Source organism: Anser brachyrhynchus, assembly GCF_964034855.1.
Source record: "Anser brachyrhynchus genome assembly, chromosome: Z".
In the NCBI taxonomy this organism is placed as follows: Eukaryota; Metazoa; Chordata; class Aves; order Anseriformes; family Anatidae; genus Anser; species Anser brachyrhynchus.
In genome coordinates, this window is record NC_137697.1 from 30,609,978 (window position 1) to 30,633,682 (window position 23,705).

Consider the following 23,705-nt stretch of genomic DNA (forward strand, 5'->3'; position numbering starts at 1 on the left):
TGCAAAATAGATGCTGATGCCTGAGAGATTCTTAAAACACTTAAAGAAATCAATGTTTGTATATATCTTAATAAGAATAACAGGATCTCACTACCATAATAGCGGCCTTTCTATTGCTCTTCTCTAGGAATGTTCTACAATTCAAAACACTTTTCTGAAAAAAATGACTATAGAACATTTAAGAAAATATTCCAGACCAAGGAATATGAATGTTTCCACATAATGAGGTAAAGCTAATTTACTTCTTTCACACAAAGGAAAGAAAATTGAAGAGGAATTAAAAAATACAGTCAGAATTCCTCAGCGATGGAATAAAGATTCCCATATTTTCTGTATAATGTCATGCAAACTATCATTGTTTAAGAAAGTAAAGACATAAATCAGTAGAATTTTTAAAGATTTCAGACATGCCTGCTTCAACAACTGGATGACTTCTAGAAGATGCAGAGCTCCCACAAAGTCAGTAGCAATTAAGAGTACTCAGAAATATTTAGTATTGGATTCTCAATCAGAAACAGTCTTGTGAAATGTAATAATTCACTTATGATCACAACAGATAATGTTATTTTTCAGATAAGCAACTATATGTATTCCTGGCCATATTCTTAAAGCAAGCTTGGCCATCTTTTGTTTACTTATTTGGAGTTTTGTTTGCTTACCTTACTTCAACCAGCCCATCTGTAAAACTTTATTTAATAAAGCTACCATTTAAAAATGGCCATATAAACAGGACTTTCTTGTTGATACCTTACATTATAAGGATACCTGCCAACAAAACCATGATCACCATCCCCATTTCACCTACCTCATATTTGGCATCATGCTAAAGAAGGAAAGAAAAGCTGAAAGAACTGCTGATTAGGATCTCACTTTCTTAAGTTGAACTGTAGCCCTTGAAAACATGCCAGTTGCCTTAGATGACCAAGTCAGGCTTGCTGTTAGCTAGCCTCAGTATTTGCAGTATTTGAGGTATTTCCTACAATATGCATAAGCAAGTACAAATGCATACTACAGTACTAAGGAGACTGCATTTTTTCAGCTTAGGTAAAAATTGAATATTTTATTTTGCCAACACCATCGTTATTCTTCAATACAGCACATTAAATATCTCAATATCTTTCTACTTTGGGTGCACAGTCAAATAGTTCTGTACCAAAAATATCACTTAATTGTGTTCGTAAACATGTTTTGCTTTATTTCCTACCTGAAGGATGTAGCCTCGAACATAGTCTCGAAGTGTCCAGCCTAAGCCATGTAGAATATGTAACACCTCCTCTTGCTTCAGTACACTGAAGAGTCGATCAAGTAGTATCTTCAGTCTCACAGGCACAGCCTGGGTACCGTAGAGCATCAAGCTGCTGATGTCGAACACAACGTTGGACTGCACAATCTCCACTTGGGTTGGGTGGTAGAGGTGCTGAGTACTAAGCTTGTCCAAAGCTGAAAGAAAAGGCATTACATGTAAGAGAAAAGCTAGCAGAAAGGAAAGAAAACAATCCCAAAGAATTATCTAAACACATCAAATTTGGCAGATGCACTTATTTTCAACAGAAGTAACACCTGGATGATTCTTTACTGATGATGCACTCTAAAACAGTTCCTTTTTCCAAGGGTCATAATTAACTTCAATTCATAGAGCAGAAGCATTCTTAGCTGAGCCCCAGAGACCATAATACTTGTAACTTCAAAAGAAATTACAGAAAATTAATGATCAGCTGAAGGCTAAGACTGAAGTTACACAGAACTGACAGGGACTGTTAAAGATTTGAGACTTACCTTCTATAGTACAAATGAAAACAGATACACCCTGAACCACAGCCTTTTAAACATGTTAAAAATCAGCCCTATAAGTTACCATGCAGTCTATAATGAATTCACTGCTACTTAAACCGGCAACTAAGTAGTACGCTTTGGTTTGTTTTATTCTTTAGTGTGAATTTCATATTATTCACAACACAAATAATTTAAAGATGAGAGGAGGGGAAGTCTGCAGGATGCAGGCAACTTTTATCCCCTTATAAAGTTAAAAGGTATGGAATTGTATATGACATCACACACCACATTTTGTATCAATGTTTATATTTAATTTCCTTTTCCATTTTATGGAGCATGTTTCAGCACCTAAGCTTCTGACTGCTTTTTTAAAATGAAACTTTCTGAGCATTTAAAATAATCTTATAGGGACTTCTCCTGTACTTTGGTTTCTTCTTGGCTTATGGTCGCTGGAGAGTTCATGTACTCCTGATAAATTGCTTTCTTACATCCAAAGCGCAAAGGCCCTTATCATTTACTCGCTGGCTTCATTCAACACATTTACTCCAAGGAATACTTTGTCAAAGAGTTCTGGTTTCCTCATACTTTATTTCTTACAACTGATTTGTCTGATCTTTCCTATTCTAGTGGTTAAGTCAACTTTGAATAACTAGCTTTAAATATTAATTTAAAATTCAAAAAAGATAAGGAATTGGCAAGCCTAGGGACTGCAGCCCTATGTCTCTCCACAGGACATTTATACTGCAGAATGTGAAGGGTGGGATTTTTCTTCTAATAGCTCTTCTTCCAAAGCACTTCAGCTATATAGGCTTCATGATGTGGGACAGATTTATTTACGAGTTCTGATGAATAGGATTTGATTGAAGTATAAACAGCTCAAATACTTTTCTACAGCTTTTTTTTTTTTTCTTGTTTGTATGCTAGTTTTTGTAACATGGTTATTTTGCTACTACTGTAACAGATGTGTCTTCAAAGTATTCAGAAAAAAACAACTAGAAAGTTAATTTTGTTACTGTGTAGATTGAGGTGTATTTGTGAGGATGTGTATGTGTAGGTACTGGGGTGATTGTTTCTTTTTACTTAACAGAAAACCCTATGCCTACAGTGAGGAAAAGCAAGTTCTTTCGCCAGAAGAGGAAAACTGACTTGCTTAACATTTCTAAGATGGCTATTTTAATTTGGCCCATGTCAGAGCAACGGCAAGATGTCTTTATGTAAAGACTATTGAGTGGATTATAAAATTAATAGCTAGAATGATGTTACAAAACTCTATGGACAATTACCCACTTCATGTAATGTGACCACTCTAAGAATAATAGCTTAAAAAGATGGAATAGAAAAATGATGGAATAGATGGAATAGATGGAATAGAAAAGAAAAAAGAAACAATAGAAAAAGTCCATCTAAGTGACTAAGCACACCGGTTGAACAACAGACAGAAATTTTTACAGGATGTCCTGTACTATTGAATTTATCTAAAACATCTGTTTTCAAGCAATATTATCTAACATCTTCTGCTTCTCAAAAGATGTACACACAGACGCAAAAAAATAAGCATTAGTCCTGTGCTGGATTAATATTCCAAGTGACAGTGAAATGATGTCCAGTTTTGATTTGTGGCTTTCTTCTCCAAATTACATAATAAACAAATAAAAGAAGTACATTCTATTCTTTTAAAGTACAAGTCAGAATATGCACTGAAGTGTATAATTTACAACACAACAAAGCATATATTTTTTCATGGGCATGTCCCAGAATGTTTGCAAAATAAAGACAGTCTTCATACAACAGACAAAAAAAAAATAGTTTAATGTGTAGAGAAATTAGAAGTTCTTATGGATCAATGATTATTGAAACCCCTTGCAGATGTCAAGAGAATGCAATTTTAAACTTTAATTTGAATAATCTGTAATATAGAACTTTATATATGTATATATAAATAATATATAATAAATAATAAATAATAAAATTATATATATATATGTATATATATAAAGGAAATTGCTAAGAGTTGATAGATAGAGGTTACTTTCCACAGTACTCCTAATTAATATCTTCTCTGGTATAATCTGAATCTTTAAACTAATGACAGTGTTTTAGTTAGATTCAAGAGGCCTTTTCTATTGTTAGACACATGCTCTTTCAGGTAAGAGATAAAAATAAAGGACCTAAATTCATTACTCTTTCTGATAGGAAAAGAGTACTATCTTTAGCCTTCTTGTCAAATCTCAGACTAGACAGTTGCATTCTGTTGTACTAAATTGACCATCTAATTTAATGTAGATAAGGCATTCCTCATGACTTCCTGTCCTAAACTATTGGTTCGATTTCTATATGCTAATGATCAGTGCTGTGTTTCATAGGTGAGTACATTCAAAATTATCTGCAGCAGTGTATGATTTCATAAGTGCTTAGGAGACTTCAAGATGAAACATGCTATATATAAGAATGAGCTTTATTATACCTGAAAAAATACATAAAAAGACGTGTCCTTATTAAGAAGATATCACTGACTGAACATCATGAACTGTTCATTGTAAGTCCCTTCTGGGTGCAGCATGAGGTATTACTCATACTTAAGTTTTCAGTGGGCTCAAAACTTCACCCAGAAAAGTCTTACCATGTTTGTGACTTTTTGCTCATAACCTGTACAATTTTTGCAGAAAATTACTATGATGAGTTCAGCTAGGTGCTTCAATTGAGGCAGCTACCTTTCAACAGCCTGATTTGATTTTTAGCACTGCCCCAATAGTCTGATATTTTTTATTTTCATGTGAGCAGAAAGCTGTGCACTGATACAGGAAGGAAAGACCTGATGAAACTTAAAATCATATGCCTGCAGAATAATCTTTTTCTTTTCTTTCTTTTTTTCTTTTTGTGGAACAGCCAAAAAAGTTCCTTTTATTTTACTATAACAGCTTACAGCAGAGCAGCATTTCCCTAGTGATCCCTAAATTTGAAACATTTGTTTCAGAAATTTTAACCAATAAAAGAAAAGGGGGGCAAAAAGGGTCATAAAGTAGATACAGCAGATTGCCTTCAACACACAAAAAATTATAATTGGATAAGTAGTGTAAGAATTAGTAACCTTTCATTTCTGTTTTTCTACCCAACTTTGAAGTATTGAGCATGCACCATAATCCTTAAATGATCAGTATTAATCACTGATTTTAGAAGACGCCTATCTATTTAGGATCCTTTTCAGGACCCTTCCTAGCCTCTTGCCATCACAAGGTGAAAACCTTTCTTTCTGCATTGAAGTGTTAAGCTCTTATTGTAATTTTATTGCTGCAGACGGCAATTCTGAGAAGACACAGAAGACTCAATGAGATGTTCCTTGGGGCTACATACTTATGTACCCACACATTCACACGTTGCAAGCAGTGCACGCAGTGCTTAGGTTTTCTATATGTTGCTGTAAAAATGGAAGCAGATCCCTTCCGTTTACACCTTGTTCTGGGTGCTCTGCTATCCACACTCAAATTTTTTGCAAATTGTACGCACCTAAATGACCCAAAAGATCTAGAAGGACTGAATATTCCTGTCTCAAGGGTTTCAATGCATTTTAGTTTTGTAGTTGTTGCTGGAGTTGGTGGTTTCTTTATAGTCACTCTTGGCAGCTGAAAGGAGAGTGTCTAGTTTTCTGAGTGCAGAGAAAATCCAGGTAGCAAAAGGCTAGCTCATCCAATTGCAAATTCAACTTGCCTGTGATCCCTTTTTCAGGAAGAAATAAAGATATATAGGACAGATGATACTTAGAACCATGCAACACTTCATATGACTATTGTCCCAATTATTTTAAGCACCTGAGTTAGCTACTTAAAAATAATAATAATAATAAAATAAAAAAATAGACATATATACTTATCAGCTGTGTGAACATACAAAATTGAAGAGAAAATCACATTAAAGGAGTTGCATGTCATGCACCTGCAAATGAATGCTAGGTTCTTTCTAATATTTAGATTATCCATTCTTTACTTTCTTCAATAGTAAACTAAGTTCCCAGATTTTACACAGACTCAGTATAATTTGAAATGTAAAGATAACTTTGAAACTGATACAGTGTCAATCTTCACATTACTGCCTATATTTTCCTTATTATACAAAATGCCAGCAAAAGTTTTGGGACTATTTGTAATAAATTGATAAACAATTTTTGTTCCTTTTTTTTCTTTTTTTTCTTTTTTTCTTTTTATCTGTAGTAAAGCAGGGAGGAGGGACCTACTTCATCATATTTTACTGGAGTTTTTGGACACTGCAATTCAAAGGAGATTAAGTGGAAAAGATAAAGTAAGGCTACAGAACTCATTCAACTTTTCAAAAGACAAAACATTAAGAAAAATGCTTTCATTCTATCTATACTGTGAGAAGTTCATAGGTTCAGCTATGCAAATTTACTCATTGACCTAGGACCCTATATTTTTCAATTTGTAGTGAAGAAGGTCATCCAAATTAAAAGTCGTGCTTCTGAGTGGTTTCTATTTTTGTTAAGTAAAAGAAATACAAGCAGACACTGAAAAATTTTGTACTTTTAAGCTCTCATACTGTTCTTTGAATACATAAAAGCATGATATTTTGCTTTTATTGAATATAAGAGAATTCTAAATATCCTAGTTTAAATGTATTTGGAGTTGTAAATCCATGTAGTTCTTTCTAATTTCCTGATCCTAGATGAATATTCAGGTTTTCTGGACAGTTGAAAAAGTCTAGTCCTAGGAATTTCTCCTAGGAGAAAATCCAGCTGATTTGCCTGGCTGTGTACCTCAGAGCACCACATAAGAGATTCCAGTCAGTAGGTTACAATGCACTGATCATTATGAATCTCACTACATTTCAGCTCCAAACTTGTGCTCAGCAATATTGCCACTCTTGCATGCTCTCAAACCAGTTCTCTAATCTACCAAAGACAGACACAGATGGACACACATACACATGACAATAAATAGTTTTTAAAACATCATCATATTTCCAGATAACTAGATTTGTTCAAGGATCAATAGGAAAATGAAAAAGAAATTTTCTGTAGTTTGCGTCCAACCAATGACTGAGAGTATTCCAGACATTTTTTATCTAAATAACTGGGCAAATTTCTGCAGCAAGAGAAACTGAAATTGATAAATCAAATATGCAATACCAGCATAAAAAATTTCCAAAATACTGTTGCAACAACAGCATGCTGAGTATGGTAGAACAGATACAGTATTACTAATGGCAATGTGGGGCACTGTAATTTGCGGTTGGTTTTACTGGTGAACATGAACACCTTTACATTTTTCAGAAGATTTTCTTCTTATTTTCCTGCTACAGAGAAACAATAGCAAATTCTTTCAAGAACAGAAGGTAGCCTAGGATTGACTGAAATGCTGGAGGGACATGCAGACTACTGCAGTCATAAGGGGTGGTCTAAGCTAGCCTCCCTCAGGATGCAGATTTAATACCACCTGCCACATTGTGTACTGCAGTACATTTCCTAAGTCAAAAAAAAAGAAATTGCTCTTCAGAAATGTCGTGCTTAGAAGGTGATCAAGGACAAGAAAACTTGCCAGTGTCTACTGAGTGACTCAAATATTTTTATGGTGTAGGAAATTATCCCATTCACCCCTTGGCACAAGCACAGAGAGGATGAAGCATTAACATTTATAAGGGTAGGTGGACTTTCTGATCAGTCTGGGCATAAATACAAGCGTATTACAGCATAAATACAAGCATGGCATCCTTTGGTGATTTTCCTTTTGCTCCTGTCTTCATTCCTTTCACAATTTTGTCCATATTAAAGAGGAAAATTCACTAAGCCACTAGATTTCGAAAGATCATGGGAGGTGAGGAAGTAATTCATGTTCTGATTCATAGGCAAAAATAACTTTTCCCTCTGTCTTTTACTGTATTTAAATGCTAATAATGGAAACCACTTGCCAAATGCATTTAGTCTCTGACAGACCAACACATATGTGATCTCCTAATTTACAGCTTGCATGTACAGATGTTCACACTTAGTAAAAGGATACCTAATAGCATTTTAAAATTAAATGTGTGTTGATTATAGGTGTTTCAAACCCCAAAAACACAGCAACTGAACTGATAAATGTCTTCACGCCTCACCATGTCTCATGCTCTAACAACATTTTTGTAACAGACCAAAAAAATCCCCAGCACTTCAGTTACATGTACACAAAATAAATGTTATTAAAAAAGTCTGAATGAAATCTTTCATTAACTTTTTTCATCTATGATCTGATTCCAAGCTAAAACATTTAGATTGCTACTAGGTTTATGTAGCCGAAAGCAGAACCACAGTTTGTTCACAGACATTGCTTGCTGTCTGCAATTTTTTTATCCCTTTGCAAAACTTTGAACCCCATCCAGCTTTGACACACTGCCTCTTCAGTTAATAACTATCAAGTTTCCCCTTGTCTCCTGTCTACTTTTCTTTGAGGCAATTGCGCACTCAGCACCCCGAGATAATAACACACATCTATAAGATAAAAGCAATGGCATTAATGTAATTGTCTGCCTTTCTCTCTTTAGCCTAATCTTTTTTTTTCCTTCAGTTTTGACTGCCTCTGTGACACCTGTTTTTGTCTCCTCTGATCCTACGACAGGTTTTCCGCTGACAAGGTTTTTGCCTGACAGAGATTCTGCCAGACAAGAGCATAATAAAGTATGAAGAACTGCTTGTCAGAGTTTCTGCCAATGCTCACATGAAATAGGGGAAAAACTCTTTTTTTTTTTTTAAAGGGGCCCTATGCTGGTCGCTTTTGGCCTGTCAGGAAAACAGCCTCCTTGGCCAATTCCTGCAAGCCAAACAGGTGGTTTTTTTTAATGTTTTCTTTCTATAAACACAGAAAAAAATATAAATGAATAAATAAATAAATCTTCAATAGTAGAAAACATGATTGCAGGAAAAAAAAAAAAAGAAAACAAAACACAAAACTTTCTCCTAACTTCTACATTGCATAATCATTTTTTAAACACAGAATTGGCTCTTAAATAAATAAATATAGTAAAAGGCTTTTTCCCACTTTTCCTTGTTGATAGCTAACGTGTTCAAAGGAACGAGCAATACAGGACCATGTCATTCCATGCTATCTCAGACAAACATCGGGGCTACCAAACACTACCTGCATGGTCATACTTCATAAATGAGACAACCAACTCTGTAGACCATGATAAGGAAGATGAGACACATCCTCTTCTCTTCTGCAGGATTTGGTCTTGCTAAGCTTTCGTGTCAGAGTATGCATTTGTGCTTGTGTAAAGGAGGATTTCAGAACTGATGATGCACCTGATATAGATGAATGATGGGAAGGTCCCAGCATATAGTTGCTTTTGTGTTTGTTGACATCATCTGTTGACAAAACTCTGCTAGAGACACCAACTACTGACCAATGCATAGTGCACCAAGTGGCCTTCACTGGCCTGGCCATCCTTTCTAGACATTACCCTGCAACCTCAGTCCGTTGGTCCAGAACCACTACTTATACTCAGGCTCTTCGCTGTCTACCTAAGCTACACCACAAATGTGCCTGTCTGACTTCTGAACGATACTCAGACCCAAATTGCAGTGTGGTCTCCAGCCCTGTTTGTGACATAACCTTTTTTGTTCCTGACTGAAGCCCCTGAAAGGACCCTTGGCCTGACTTAAAAATCCTAAAAGCAGAGGATCAGGCAATTCCAAAATATCGGAAGTCAAGCAGGTGGAGCAGAAGGCTGGCCTGGCTGACCAGGGATCTTCTTCCGGAGCTTAGGCAAAAAAAGAAAATGTACGGCTGCTGGAAGCAGGGTCAGGCAACGTGGAAGGAATACAGGGACACTTCGCGTTTGTAGGGAGAAAATTCATGTGGGCAAAGCCCAACTAGAGTTGAGCTGGCCAGGTCTGTGGGAGACAATAAAAAGTTTTATTTTTAGATATGTGAACAGAAAAAGGAGGACCAAAGAAAACATAGGTCCGCTACTTGATTGGGAAGGTCACCTCACAGACAATGACATAGGCAAAGCAGAGACGTTTAATGCCTTCTTTGCCTCCATCTTCAATGCTGATGATGGGCTTCGGGACCCAGGGTGCCCTGAGCTGGAGGACCATGACGGTGGAAATGATAAACTCGCAACCAACCCTGAATGTGTGCGGGATTTGCTGCTCCACCTGGATCCATACAAGTCCATGGGTCCAGATGGGATTCATCCCAGGGTGCTTAGAGAGCTGGCAGACGTCATCATGGGACCTCTCTTAATTATTTTTCAATGGTCTTGGGAATCTGGAGAGGTCCCAGTAGACTGGAAGCTGGCAAATGTTGTACCAATTTTCAAAAAGGGCAAGAAAGAAGACCCTGGCAATTACAGGCCTGTCAGTCTCATGTCAGTGCCTGGTAAAATTATGGAGAAGATGATCCTTGAAGTTATTCAAGCGCACCTGGGGGACAATGGAGTCCCAATGCTTCACAAGGGGTAGGTCCTGTTTAACAAATTTGATTTCATTTTATGATAAGATCACCCATTTAGTCGATCAAGGAAAACCAGCTGACGTGATCTTTTTGGATTTCAGTAAAGATTTTGACATGGTTTCCCATAGGATCCTACTGGACAAAATGTCCAGCATACAGCTAAAAAAAACATCATACAATGGGTGAGCAATTGGCTGATGGGCAGGGCTCAAAGGGTTGTGGTAAATGGGTCTGCATCAGGCTGGCAGACTGTCACTAGTGGGGTCCCTCAAGGCTCCATTTTAGGGCCAGTCCTCTTCAATGTCTTTATAAATGATTTGGATGTAGGAATAGTAGGTGTTTTGAGCAAATTTGGTGATGACACTAAACTTGGAGGATTTGTGGACTCGGATGAGGGTGGAAAGGCCTTGCAGAGAGATCTGGACGGACTGGAGAGCTGGGCAATCACCAACCACATGACCTTTAACAAGAGCAAGTGCCAGGTCCTGCACATGGGACGGGGCAACCCTGGCTATCAGTACAGACAGGGCGACGAGATGCTGGAGAGCAGCCCCGCAGAGAGGGATCTGGGGGTTATGACTGACAGCAAGTTGAATATGAGCCAGCAGTGTGCCCTGGCAGCCAGGAGGGCCAACCGCATCCTGGGGTACATCAAGCAAAGCATTGCTAGTCGGTCGAGGGAAGTGATTGTCCCAGTCTACTCTGCGCTGGTGTGGCCTCACCTCAAGAACTGTGTGCAGTTCTGGGCACCACAGTACAAAAAGGACATAAAGCTGTTGGAGAGTGTCCAGAGGAGGGCGACGAAGATGGTGAAGGGCCTAGAGAGGAAGACATATGAGGAGCGGCTGAGGTCACTGGGCCTGTTCAGCCTGGAAGAGAGGAGACTGAGGGGAGACCTCATCACAGTCTACAGATTCCTCACGAGGGGCAGTGGAGGGGAAGGCGTCGATCTATTCTCTTTAGTCGCCAGTGATAGGACCCACGGGAATGGCGTCAAGCTGAGGCAGGGGAGGTTTAGGCTAGACATCAGGAAGAGGTTCTTCACCGAGAGGGTGGTTGCACACTGGAACAGGCTCCTCGGGGAAGTATCACAGAATCACAGAATCGTCTAGATTGGAAGAGACCTCCAAGATCATCTAGTCCAACCTCTGTCCTAACACTAACAAGACCTCCACTAAACCATATCACTAAGGGCTACATCTAAACGTCTTTTAAAGACCTCCAGGGATGGTGACTCAACCACCTCCCTGGGCAGTCCATTCCAATGCCTAACAACCCTTTTGGTAAAGAAGTTCTTCCTAATATCCAACCTAAACCTCCCCTGGCGCAACTTTAGCCCATTCCCCCTTGTCCTATCACTGGGCACATGGGAGAATAGACCAACCCCCACCTCTCTACAGCCTCCTTTAAGGTACCTATAGAGAGCGATGAGGTCTCCCCTGAGCCTCCTCTTCTCCAGGCTAAACAACCCCAGCTCCCTCAGCCGCTCCTCGTTAAGACTTGTTCTCCAGACTCCTCACCAGCTTCGTTGCCCTTCTCTGGACTCTCTCGAGCACCTCCATGTCCTTCTTGTAGCGAGGGGCCCAAAACTAAACACAGTACTCGAGGTGCGGCCTCACCAGAGCCGAGTACAGGGGGACAATCACCTCCCTAGACCTGCTGGCCACACTGCTTCTTATACAAGACAGGATGCTGTTGGCCTTCTTGGCCACCTGAGCACACTGCTGGCTCATATTCATCTGACTATCAACCAGTATTCCCAGGTCCTTCTCTGCCAGGCAGCTTTCCAACCACTCATCTCCCAGCCTGTAGCGCTGCTTGGGGTTGTTGCGCCCCAGATGCAGGACCCGGCACTTGGCCTTGTTGAACTTCATACAGTTGACCTCAGCCCATCGGTCCAGCCTATCCAGATCCTCCTGCAGAACCTTCCTTCCCTCGAGCAGATCGACACATGCACCTAACTTGGTGTCATCTGCAAACTTACTGAGGGTGCACTCGATCCTCTCATCCAGGTCATCGATAAAGATATTAAAGAGGGCTGGCCCCAGCACTGAGCCCTGGGGGACTCCACTAGTAACCGGCCTCCATCTGGATTTGGCTCCATTCACCGCAACTCTTTGGGCCGGGCCATCCAGCCAGTTTTTAACCCAACAAAGCGTACGCCAGTCCAAGCCACAAGCAGCCAGTTTCTTGAGGAGAATGTTGTGGGAAATGGTGTCAAAAGCCTGGAACAGGCTCCTCAGGGAAGTAGTCACTGCACCAAGCCTGTTGGAGTTTAAGAAGCATTTGGACTGTGCACTTAGTCACATTGTCTGAATTTTTAGGTAGACCTGTGTGGTGCCAGGAGTTGGACTTGATGATCCTTATGGGTCCCTTCCAACTTGGGACATTCTATGATTCTATGATTCTGTGATTCTATGACTTGTTCCCTTCACCATGTTTGAGGCTGGTGATATACCCTTTTCATTGTTCTGCCCTCCTGGATCAGACCCTGGGGGACTGTGTCCATTAGTGCAGACATGGCCTGTGCTGGAATTGTCCTTGGCTCCTGGTTCAGGCCCTCTTGCTGGGCAGCCCCACTCTTGCCCCTTGACACATGGATTGACAGTGCCCTTCTATTACATTGGCTAGTCATTCACCTTCAATCTTTCCTATCTCCTAGTCTTCGAAATCTAATACCTCCTTCCTATAAGCCATTAGAACCTTCATAAAGATATTCTCTCCCCTTAAAAATGGTGAAATTGATGCCAACATGTATTTTATTGGGACTAACACCATCTGACTGACATACTGTATACAGTGAGACAGCAGCTTAGTTGGTAGTTATGGATTTGTGGGCTGAATCTGGAGGATTTCCATCTTAATCCAGCTGCATCTCAAATTACATTGTGTGATTCATAAGTTCACAGAAAAGTATAGGTTGGAAGGGATTTCTGGAGATTTCCTGGTGCAGCCTTCTATTGAAAGCAAGGCCTTAAATCAGGTTATCTAGGGCTCTAGATTTGTCAATTTGAAGGTTCAATATTTACAGTGAGGGATATTCCACCACTTCTTCAGGACACTTACTCTATCTTTTATGCAGCCTTGAAAATTGTAATGAAAATGCAGCAGGCACTAACCACTTGTTAACACCATTCTGTTAGGATGGAGTACTGAAGCATTAGTTCACAAAGGCAAGACAAGACCATGGTGATGTTTAAGCCTGTGGTGGCTCATGGGTTCAAGACCATGAGATGCTTTCCTCATGTGTGCTAAACCTCCTCAGTTTTCTGAGGAAAACTTCCTGTCCCTAAATTGATGACAGCTGAAGATGTTCAGATTCTTGGAAGACAGGTTCATACAGCTACCACTGATAACATCAATCTTTCCCACCACCACCACCCCTCAACCAAATAAGACACTTGCAAAGGACTGCCATAAAATTCATGTGCTGCAAACATTTCACAAAGCTCCCGTTAAATATCTTTCAGAAAATTTGTTTGTAAACAGTTAGAATATAATTAGACAAGTCATTGAGACTCATATTATAAATTCTTACATTAAGTTTTCTATTTCTAAAATCCAGATGGAAATGGGATAGTAAAGTAACACTGTTAAATTAACCTGAGACGAGTTTCCTCATAATGGTGCTACAGCTAAAGCCAAAATTATTCCTGGGAAGTAATAAATAAATAAATAAATAAAATTCTTTTGAATTTCACATTTGCAAAACAGAAAGCTGAGGTAAAGTTACCCATGGTATCATCATTAGTTTGTAACATCTGAAAGCAGTATGAATTTTTTATTCTTCCAGTCAAATCCCATTTTAACCTTATGAAGCTATATAGAATGTAGTGGTAGGGTTTGTTTCATTTAGAGCTCTTTCAATTTGTGTTCTGCTTAACCTACTGAACTCTAGTTAATTAAGATGTTCCTATAAACAATTAAGCTTCTTGTAGGATCGTTAAGAAGATATAAAAATTTATGATGTAATAAAGTGTAATAAAATGATAAAGTGGTTAGTACATCACAGCAGTTCATGTGCAGCAGCATAGGTGTTAAAAGAGACAAGTATGCAGGTACTACGACCTATATATCCTGAAGACTTGTGGATGCATATCACAGAAGAAATGTCGCCATTGCTGCCCCAGAAATCTGCTGGTGATTTGTACCCTCAGGTCTTATGGGATTTATCCTGCTCATATGGGAATCAGCCATCTAGTTCCAGACACTTTTTTGCTCCTGTGCTGATGTTATGCTATGCAGTGAACTTCTTATCATAACACTTAAGGGGCAAGATAAGGGTTTTACTGACTACCTTTTCAAAAAGAAGCCTCTACTATGTCTGGGAAGAGGGATTCCAAGCGCTAATAAAAATCATCGTTTCTCTTGCCTTCACTCTATTTTGCATATAGAAAGTCTATTTTTTTCCTTACTGGATTCTCTCCTTAGGGAGAGAGGGCAAGTTATCCAAGTTATCTCCTAGCATTTTAGCCTATGTTATTGGGTGCACTAAAGGAGATGAAACCTACTCTGTAAAAAATAATTTCAATAATGATGGGCACCAAATAAGAATATCTTGCTTTTTTGTAACATTCTCAGTCTAAACCTCTCTGGGCATTGTATAGCTAGTCTAGGTAGATTATAGCTATAAAAATGGCCTTATGTGTATTTCAGAGACTGGGAAATTTATGTACAGGGAAGCAACTTGAGCAGGACTGCAAAATGTTAGGCAACAATGGAGATGGATAATGAAGATCTGGATAATGAAGATTATATTTTCAGTTTATATTATCAGGAAGAGAATTGACATGGGCAGAGAAAATTTGTGTCTATGATGAACAGATTTCTGATTTTTTCCTAAAACATTTTTCTAGAAATAAGTTATTCTTGCCCCAAAATTTGTGCCTATCTGAGCCACTTAACACATACATGAAATGTCTAGAAAAAAAATAATTATAAAACTCACCCACAAAAGAGAGAGCAAAAGCAGAAATACTGACAACTCTTTTTTAACCATTACAGAGAATTGCTTATTTTTGTAGCCGCTTTCCTGTAAAGTATACCTGCAGAAAGGTGGTAAATGCAGTTATACAGAGCAAGAAGACATGATGCCCGCCAATCATACAGACAGAAGTTGAGATTCACAGCAGAAGAATTGTGCTTTTGCACAAGAAATCTTTCTACATGTATATAAATCTTGCGTGTAGATATGTAGACACTGTAAACAATTTCATGGTATTCTTCCAAAATGGGGCTAGGATAAGTCACCTCCAAATCTGTTGCTAACACAAAGCGGACTGACTGTCTGGTTGCAAACAAGAGTTGCCAATGAGCATCTGATGGTTTAGTTCCATGAGAACAGAGTGTTATTAGACATTTAAGATTTTCATACAATAAAATACTCATGATGAGAAAGGGCTTGAGAGCTTCACTTTTTCACATGAGAAAGGGCGGTGTGAATATAGCCCAACTCAGAAGGAAAGGGCACCATGCTTCAGAATGGGTCACAGTCTTTTAAGGCTTACTTGGCTTTGGAGCAGTCCTTAGCTGACTGTTTAACGTCTGGTTGGGGCAATCTCGTCTGACCACATCCAAGGGATATTAACATTTTCAAACCTGTGAGCCAGTGGAGTCATGAGAGGAAGACCTAACCTCTTCCTGATTGAGTCAAGCATTATGATATCCTGAGAGTGGCAAGGAAGAAGAAAAAGAATATTTTAAATCTGAATGGATCCCCCTGAGAAATCCAAAGTGTGTGTGAACATACAAGTTTCAGAGACTGTGGTTTTCCCACAGAAAAAGCCTTCCTCAGCACCTGCAGAAAGGTAAATTTCCATGAGGACTAAACCCTTGACCATGTAGTTACGTAAGTATCAACTGAATACAAAGATAGAAAAGAAAGTATTTTTATTTGATCTTGGGGCAATTATTTCCTTTCTGTCACTTGTATCTGTCACTTGTATCTCTTTTGCCCAGAAAAACTGTGGATGCCCCATCCCTGAAGGTATTCAAGACCAGGTTGGACAAGGCCCTGGGCAACCTGATCTAGTGGGTGGCATCCCTGCCCATGGCAGTGAGGTTGGAACAAAATGACCTTGATGGTCCCTTCCAACCAAGCTGTTCTATGATTCTGTGATTCCATGACAGACCTTTGAAACAATATTATTTGTCTTGGATGCCCTAGTGCTTGGCTATTTTCTTTTGCTTTTACCTCAGCTCAACTTGCATTAAAGATGATCTCAGACTAACCCAAGGCAAACCCTGCATCACATCACTCCTATCAATGTGGCAGGCTTTAAAACCAGATACTGGGTCAGAGTACCCACAAGATAATAGATTGCATCTTCTCTGTGCTTTACTGACCACTTTGGGAATTGCTGATGAAAGGAAGGAAAAGGAAAGACACAAGCAGGAGGAGGGACTTACAAAAAGAGCTTACCAGTAATGAATCAGGTAAAGTTCCTGGAAGCAACTGAGTAATGAAAAATATGTCTCATCCTTCAGGGTCAAAAGGAAGTTATAACATGGTTTAAAAGGTTTTTGTCGGTAAAATACAGGAAAAGCCAGACTAGACCTAAAATAGTTTTACTTATAAAGTCATGAAGAGTTGGCCTTTGCTATCAATGAATTGAGATAATTTCTTTGCCAAAAATCTCTATGTAACTAAAAAAGATAAAGCTATAATGCTGTCAAGTCTTTTTAAAGCATTTTAAAGAATTAACTTAGCTGAAAACAAAGAAACAAGTATGCTTGTGGAAGTTGTGACTCTTTTTTAAATATTATGAAACAATACAAAAATAACCCTTTATTTTACCACTAAATTATAATAATAGGATTATATTTCCACTTGCCCTTTTTAGTGTTTATATTCTATTATCCCAATTTTAAAGTAAAGAATAACATGGCAGTTCTGCCAGCTTTTAGAGAGACTCTAAGATCTGTAACATGTTTTGATTTTGTTTGTTTGTTTGTTTTGCTTTGTTTTGTTAGAGATGACCTTGGACTTCCCAAACCTGGATTTCTATCACTTGACAGTTTTGGACTGTGAGAAATATAGAAACCCTGCTCATTCTTATTTCAACATAGTGCTCCTCTTCCACTGCCATGTAACTCACATTTAAAATCTAAGCTTTCTTCCTAGATTAAGCCCATTCGGCAAGTTCAGGATAAGGGAGGGATGGAATTTTTAATGTATCCACAGGATTCTTCTTTCTCTATATTTATTTGCTCCTTTCCTTCCTTTCCTTTTCTTTTACTTCACCTTTTTTTTACCTGTCAACTTCACAATTTAGCATGTAGAAATCATCACTCAGTCATTTGGAAAGAAGAACTCACAGTCATATCATACATTTGGGTTTTACGACAGAGCATTCTCCATTTTTGTGTTGTCATTCTTTTTGTTGTTAGTCTCATTTACAGCAAGCTAGTGCATGCATTATACAAATAGTGAAAGCAGAAACCTTCCTTCACAAGACAAAAGTAACCCACATGGTGAGTCTCTGAGCATAAGCATTCACTGGGTATGAGGTTTTAAGATGGAAAGGTGTAATGGATTTGCCCTGTGTGATGAAATTTCCTAATGTATATTCTATCTAAACTTCAAGGAACCTAATCTCAAAGGTATTTGAAGAAATGGCCTGGCCAAGTGCCTGACTGGAGATGGAAACACACTCTGTTCATACTTCTCTTCATACTCTCATACTCAGAGTTCATACTCTGAGGTACTCATAGAGGTACTAAGGAGTACTTGAATATGTAGCTCTCCTTGAGCTGTGCTGATTGGCATGATGCAGAGGAAAAGACAGCAAAGATTGATAGAGAACTCTGGGACAAAGAGCACTAGGGTGATCACTGGGAGAAGAAGGGAGGAGGACAATAAAAATGTTCACAGGATACTTCTTTGGTAGAACAGATTGAACAATGTGAAATTCAGATAGTCCAAGAATGCATAATATATCAAAAAGATCTAGACGACATATCGCTGCTGTCTGATGTCTGATTTGAGTTTTATCAGTGATCAGTTTGAGGGTATGATATAGAACTAGCATTTTTAATTTTCTAACTCTCTTTGAAACACTAGTAATTTCATACAAGTTTAGTCAAATTATTGTATCTGTTTTTTAAGTCTCTGCAAAGTCTGAGATATCGAAACAAAAAGAAACAGAATGAATGTCATAGTTGTTTTAGAGTGCTATGATGTATTTCACCTCAACACAGCTTATTAAAGTGGTTGAAGAAAAAAAAAAGGTAGACACTATTTCAAATTGATATTGCATTGGGTCTTTTGATCCATGTACAAGAGTATTTCTGCTAGGAGCACAGTAGTCATGCTGACATAAATGACAAGCACACAAAGTGAAATCAACATCTTTATACTGAAGTCTTGCTAAATTTCTTTCCTCATAAGGTAAGATATGTCTGGAAAGTGAGTGGCAAGTAAAATGTTGGTTTTCTTCATTGATTCTACTAAAGTTTAAATGATTTTTTGTGCCAAAGACAGTGAAGCATCATTACCATCTCCATATAATGTGGTACTTGTAATATAACAAAAATATCAGAAGAAGCCAGTCCAAATATTCAAGAAAGTCTCTCCTTTTTTTTTTTTTTTGGTAGTCATCTTACTATCTTAATTCTACATTATTTAAAGGCCACAAAACAGCAATTGCTTGTGTTAAAATCAATTGTACTAAAAAAGAAAAACAAACAACTATTAATATTTTAATAGGATTTTTGTTTCACTGTAAGGACTACACCAAGTACCTTAACCATTAAAAAAAAAAAAAAAGGAAATAAGCATAAAAGTTGAGGTCTAGGAAAGGGCTTCTCAAGTTTAAACCATTCAGCTTTTGTTTTAGAAAATAAATCTCCTTCCAAACTGAACATATGAAGCCCAGGATTCATCTGGAAACAAATTAGAACAGTCTATTCATCCAAATCCCCCAAAATATCTATAATTTCACACTAATAATAACCTATCCCCCATTATGTACAGCAGTTCTAGGGAATGCTATGATACTCCATGCAGTTTTGGGCTTCAGCCTTAAAAATGGTGGTGGTAGGATTACCACTATCATAGAGGGGTGCATGGTAAAAACTTGATAAGCTGAACTTTTGCCAACAGAATCACTTATTTGACACACACACACAAAAAAAAACCTTCTCTGATGAGTCTGCTCAAATACAGACATCCTACTTTGGCACCTCCAAACAGATAAAAATTGAACTTGCAGGCAAGTATTCCTTTCAAGATGTGTGCAGCTCATTTTAGGTGAGCAAAGAAAAACATGACAAAGATAAAGGAAGCGGGAAAATAACAGCAACAACAATAAAACAGGACAGCAGCTGCTGTGTAATAATACTGTGGTGGCTTTATGCCTTTTCTTGTCCACTCCAAAAATTTCAGCATTTTAAATGGCAATTGTTAACATGCATTAACTCCGCACAGATTAGTCAAGTAATGCATGAGAAGACTGCAGTTCTAGGCCATTTTTGATCAACTGAGTTAATTATGATTCTAGGTTATTAGAACTGAATAAGCATGGTACTTCCTGTTGGAAACACCTATTCTTTGATGATTACATTCAGTAAAGCACTACATCATATGCTAAGCATTTGAGTTGAAATTCATTAATAAAAATCTGAAGGAAACCCTTAATTAAAGCAACAGAAAACAATATTTTCATTCAAGGATCAACTTCTGAAAGTACAGTGCCAACAGTTTAAAGAAAATCACCTCTGAACAGCACCCTGATTCAGTCATTTTAAAATCCAGGTGCTACAGTGCAATGAATTGTTCAGTCTACTGAATGTAGCTGTCAAAATTCTGGAAAAAAAAGTTAAGATCAAAAATTGAAGCAGATGCATCACAGTCTCCAGGAAGTTATTTATAAGCCTGTGCTTTGAGAACGTATGTGAAACATACATCTGACTAGTCTTGCTCTGCCATAAAATGTAAATACTCCAGATGAATATATACAAAGTGTACTAAAAAAAAATAATAAATCAGAGCATTCTTTGCTCAGTGCAGTAGTAAAACAAAGACTCAGTAATAATATATAGCTGTATTAAGTTTTCTACTTGGAATGTTAAGTACTCAGGTACAGGAGAGGGTGATGCCTCCATGATTAAAACATTCACCTTTCTAGTTTCTGTACTTGTAAAACAGAGCCCTGTGGTTAACTCAGATTACTTTTACATTCTAATTTTAAACTCAACAACCTCACATAAAAGTATTTATCAGAAAAATCTGATCACACTTATAAGATGTATTGGTTAAAAACAAGAAATGGGATACCCATATGTGAGATTCCAAGTGCTAGACTCCTCCTTTCTATTACTCAACAGGAAGACACCCTGGAAAATAACTAGATGAGTCTTCCCTACTGTGGATCAGCAAAACCTCAGATGCTGATTCTACACAAAACCTGAAGTATGCCTGAACTTCAGAATTTTGTGAGGTTTAGTGATCCTTCCAAGAAATGTCAGTCTGGTTATATTGTGGCTGAAGATATTTTTCCAGGAATTAAGAGGAGTGAAAATAGGGATTGCCTCTAGACAATCGAGTACCTAATACATCTGCAACCAACTACCATATCAGTGGCATTATGCTATTGTTAGGCAGGATGTACATACTATTATCAAGTGACACAGGACTGAATCATACCTACATTCCTGTTTTTTTTCTTTTCGTTTTTTTTTTTTTTTTTTCCCAGGTATCTGAATGTTTTAAAAACTTCTCTGGCATTCTTTTCTGTTGAATTTGCTGAGCATTCACACTTGCAATAAGTCTCAGGCAGAAATACACACAATCATGCACTAAGTAAGTAGAGATCAAGTGCATGTTTGAGGTACTAAGTTTCCAACCCATGTCTCACTAAAATAAAATAAAATAAAATAAAATAAAATAAAATAAAATTCAGAAAGTATAACACACTGATTGTCTGCTGGAAGTGGAGAATGAAGATTGTGCTTGCTTAGATGTCAATAGCCTGGACCATGAGAAGAAATCTTCAATTTCTTCTGTAAGCATAGTCTTTCTGTTTTTGTTTTTTTGTTTGCCTTTTTTTTTTTTTTCCTCCCCATCTTAGATATTCTCCTTTGCCATTAATTGTTTATTCAGCTCTGTCTTTCTGTCTCATATATATCTTAATCCAGACTGTCAAGAAAAATGAAATCAAATGCACAAAATAATTTAAAAAAAATTTTACTTTTTCTTCCCATAAAAAAAAAGTGAAAAAAAATTACACAAAAAGGAAGGCCTGCAAGTATAGTTTGATGCCTCATAAAATCTGGGGATTCTGATCCTTCTATTCTTTCTTCACCTACTTAAACATGGGGAAGAGACGTTCAACACACTGATCATGTGTGCATACTGTTATTGAGCCAAATAGGATACACCAATTTCACTCTGATATTCAAGTTCTGAAGGGTTGACATTGATATGTTTGAATTTCCATTAGTCTCAGTAACTTACTGGCTGACGCTTATTTGCAATATATACTCTGCTGTGCAACCATACGATAAACCTTTTGCCTTTCTGCTAAGGCCTGCTAGAACCACGTTACTTCCTGGAGGCTAGAATATAGTTTTGAGCTGTACACAAGCTGCTGAACTCCTGTGGCATCTATTGCCCGAGTAATCAACCTTCACGTTTCCATCCTAGAAATCATCATAAAAAAAACACATACTTGCACAGACCCAGACTGCACCTACATACCTGCACAGATGAACAGGTATCACTAATGTCTGTGCCACTCCAGCTCTTAGTATTTACAGAGACTGAGAAAGATGGACAGAACAGAAAAGACAAACCCAGAACAGACATTTCTTACCATGTGCCACCCAGCCATGTTTACACTGATCACAGGTTCTCAGGTTAATCTTTCCTGGCTGAAAACATTCACATGTGCAATTTACCAGTGTACAGCGGATGGCCTGGAAAAAGAAACAGAAAACACATATTAACATCTTTCTCCCCTCTTGTACAAATTTGTTGTGAGAGCTACAGGGGTATTCTACAGTAACAAACAGCCTTCTAACATTCAAAGTATTGCGCATTCTTTTAAGTAGGGATTAATTTTCTTTCAAAAACATATATCAGTATCCCTGAGCAATGCTTATTCAATAATAACATATTCTGTTTTTCCATGAAGACGAATACAACTAAAGTGTTTGAAAGAATTGCTCTATTTCCTCTAGGATAAAAAGAAAAAAAAAAAAAAGTGCAAAGACAAGGATTCTCTAAGTGTTCCACAAATTTTCTGATTTTAAATCACTGGCCTTAAGGAAAATGTTACTAGTGATGACTTCCCAAAACAGCACATCAGCTTAATTAAAAAGAAGCATAAAACAAGGAAATGAAAACATATAAAAAGGAATACTGCAGATCTCTTTCCCCTCCCCCCAAGGTATCCAAAAGTTATTCACAAGTTTCCCTGTTGGAGCTCTCATAATGTGCAACTCCATTACATCAGAAAGGAGTCATGGATTTGATGTTTTCCTAAAACAGGGTAAAATTATGGTAGAAGAATAGGTCTGTCTCATAATACATCTTGTAACTTTACTTTTCTTCTTTCATTTTTGCCAATATCTGGGCCTAACACTTTATTTCTTAGCATTCTGTATTTGTCAAACATTTACCATAGAACCACAGAATATCCCAAGTTGGAAGGGACGCACAAGTATCATGAAGTCCAATTCCTGGCTCCACACAGGACTACCCAAAAATCAGACCAAGTGTCTGAGAGTGTTGTCCAAACACTTCTTGAACTCCAGCAGGCTCAGTGCTATGCCCACTGCCCTGGGGAGCCTGTCCCAGTGCCCGACCACCCTCTGGGTGCAGAACCTTTCCCTCACACCCAGCCTGACCCTCCCCTGTCCCAGCTCCATGCCGTTCCCTCGGGTCCTGTCGCTGTCCCCAGAGAGCAGAGCTCAGCGCCTGCCCCTCCGCTCCCCTCGTGAGGGAGCTGCAGGCCGCCATGAGGCCTCCCCTCAGCCTGCTCTGCTCTGGGCTGAGCAAACCAAGGGACCTCAGCTGCTCCTCATACGTTTTGCCCTATAGACCCTTCACCATTTTTGTAGCCCTCCTTTGGATCCTCTCTAATAGTTTATGTCGTTCTCATACCGTGGTGCCCAAAATATACGTAATTCTCTCTTTTGCAAAAGAAGGAATTATTTCAGAGCAGTGAAGCTAAGATGCCAGTCACATGCAGAGATCTAAAATTTGCTTATATAATACACCTCATTAAAATCTCCCCTCCCTTTCAAAAACGATTTCAAAACCTACATAAGTTTACTTGAGAGAGGCTAACTATAGTCACAGAAAAGCAAATATTGAAGGGGACTTTTTTAATGTGTAACAGACTTATGTTTTTAAATAGTGTAGAAGAAGACCTCTGCACTTCAAACTGCTACTAATAAATCTACGGCACACATTTAGATGTAATTTGCATGGAGATTTCTGAGACATAGAGGCTTATTCTGATCATTCACAGATTAACAATCTACTGT

General features: G+C 38.2%; 1 protein-coding gene across 7 annotated transcripts in view; it reads right to left on the bottom strand.

Moving 5' to 3' along the window:
• BNC2 (basonuclin zinc finger protein 2) overlaps window positions 1–23,705 on the bottom strand; it is a 344,959-nt gene that overhangs the window by 101,509 nt on the left and 219,745 nt on the right. For all 7 annotated transcript variants that reach the window (XM_080573880.1, XM_080573877.1, XM_080573881.1 and 4 more), the window contains 2 exons: window positions 22,028–22,130; window positions 1,205–1,440 (listed from right to left, as the gene is read on the bottom strand). In XM_080573880.1, the coding sequence (XP_080430006.1) occupies window positions 1,205–1,440; window positions 22,028–22,130 (339 nt within the window). The remainder of the gene's footprint in view (window positions 1–1,204; window positions 1,441–22,027; window positions 22,131–23,705) is intronic.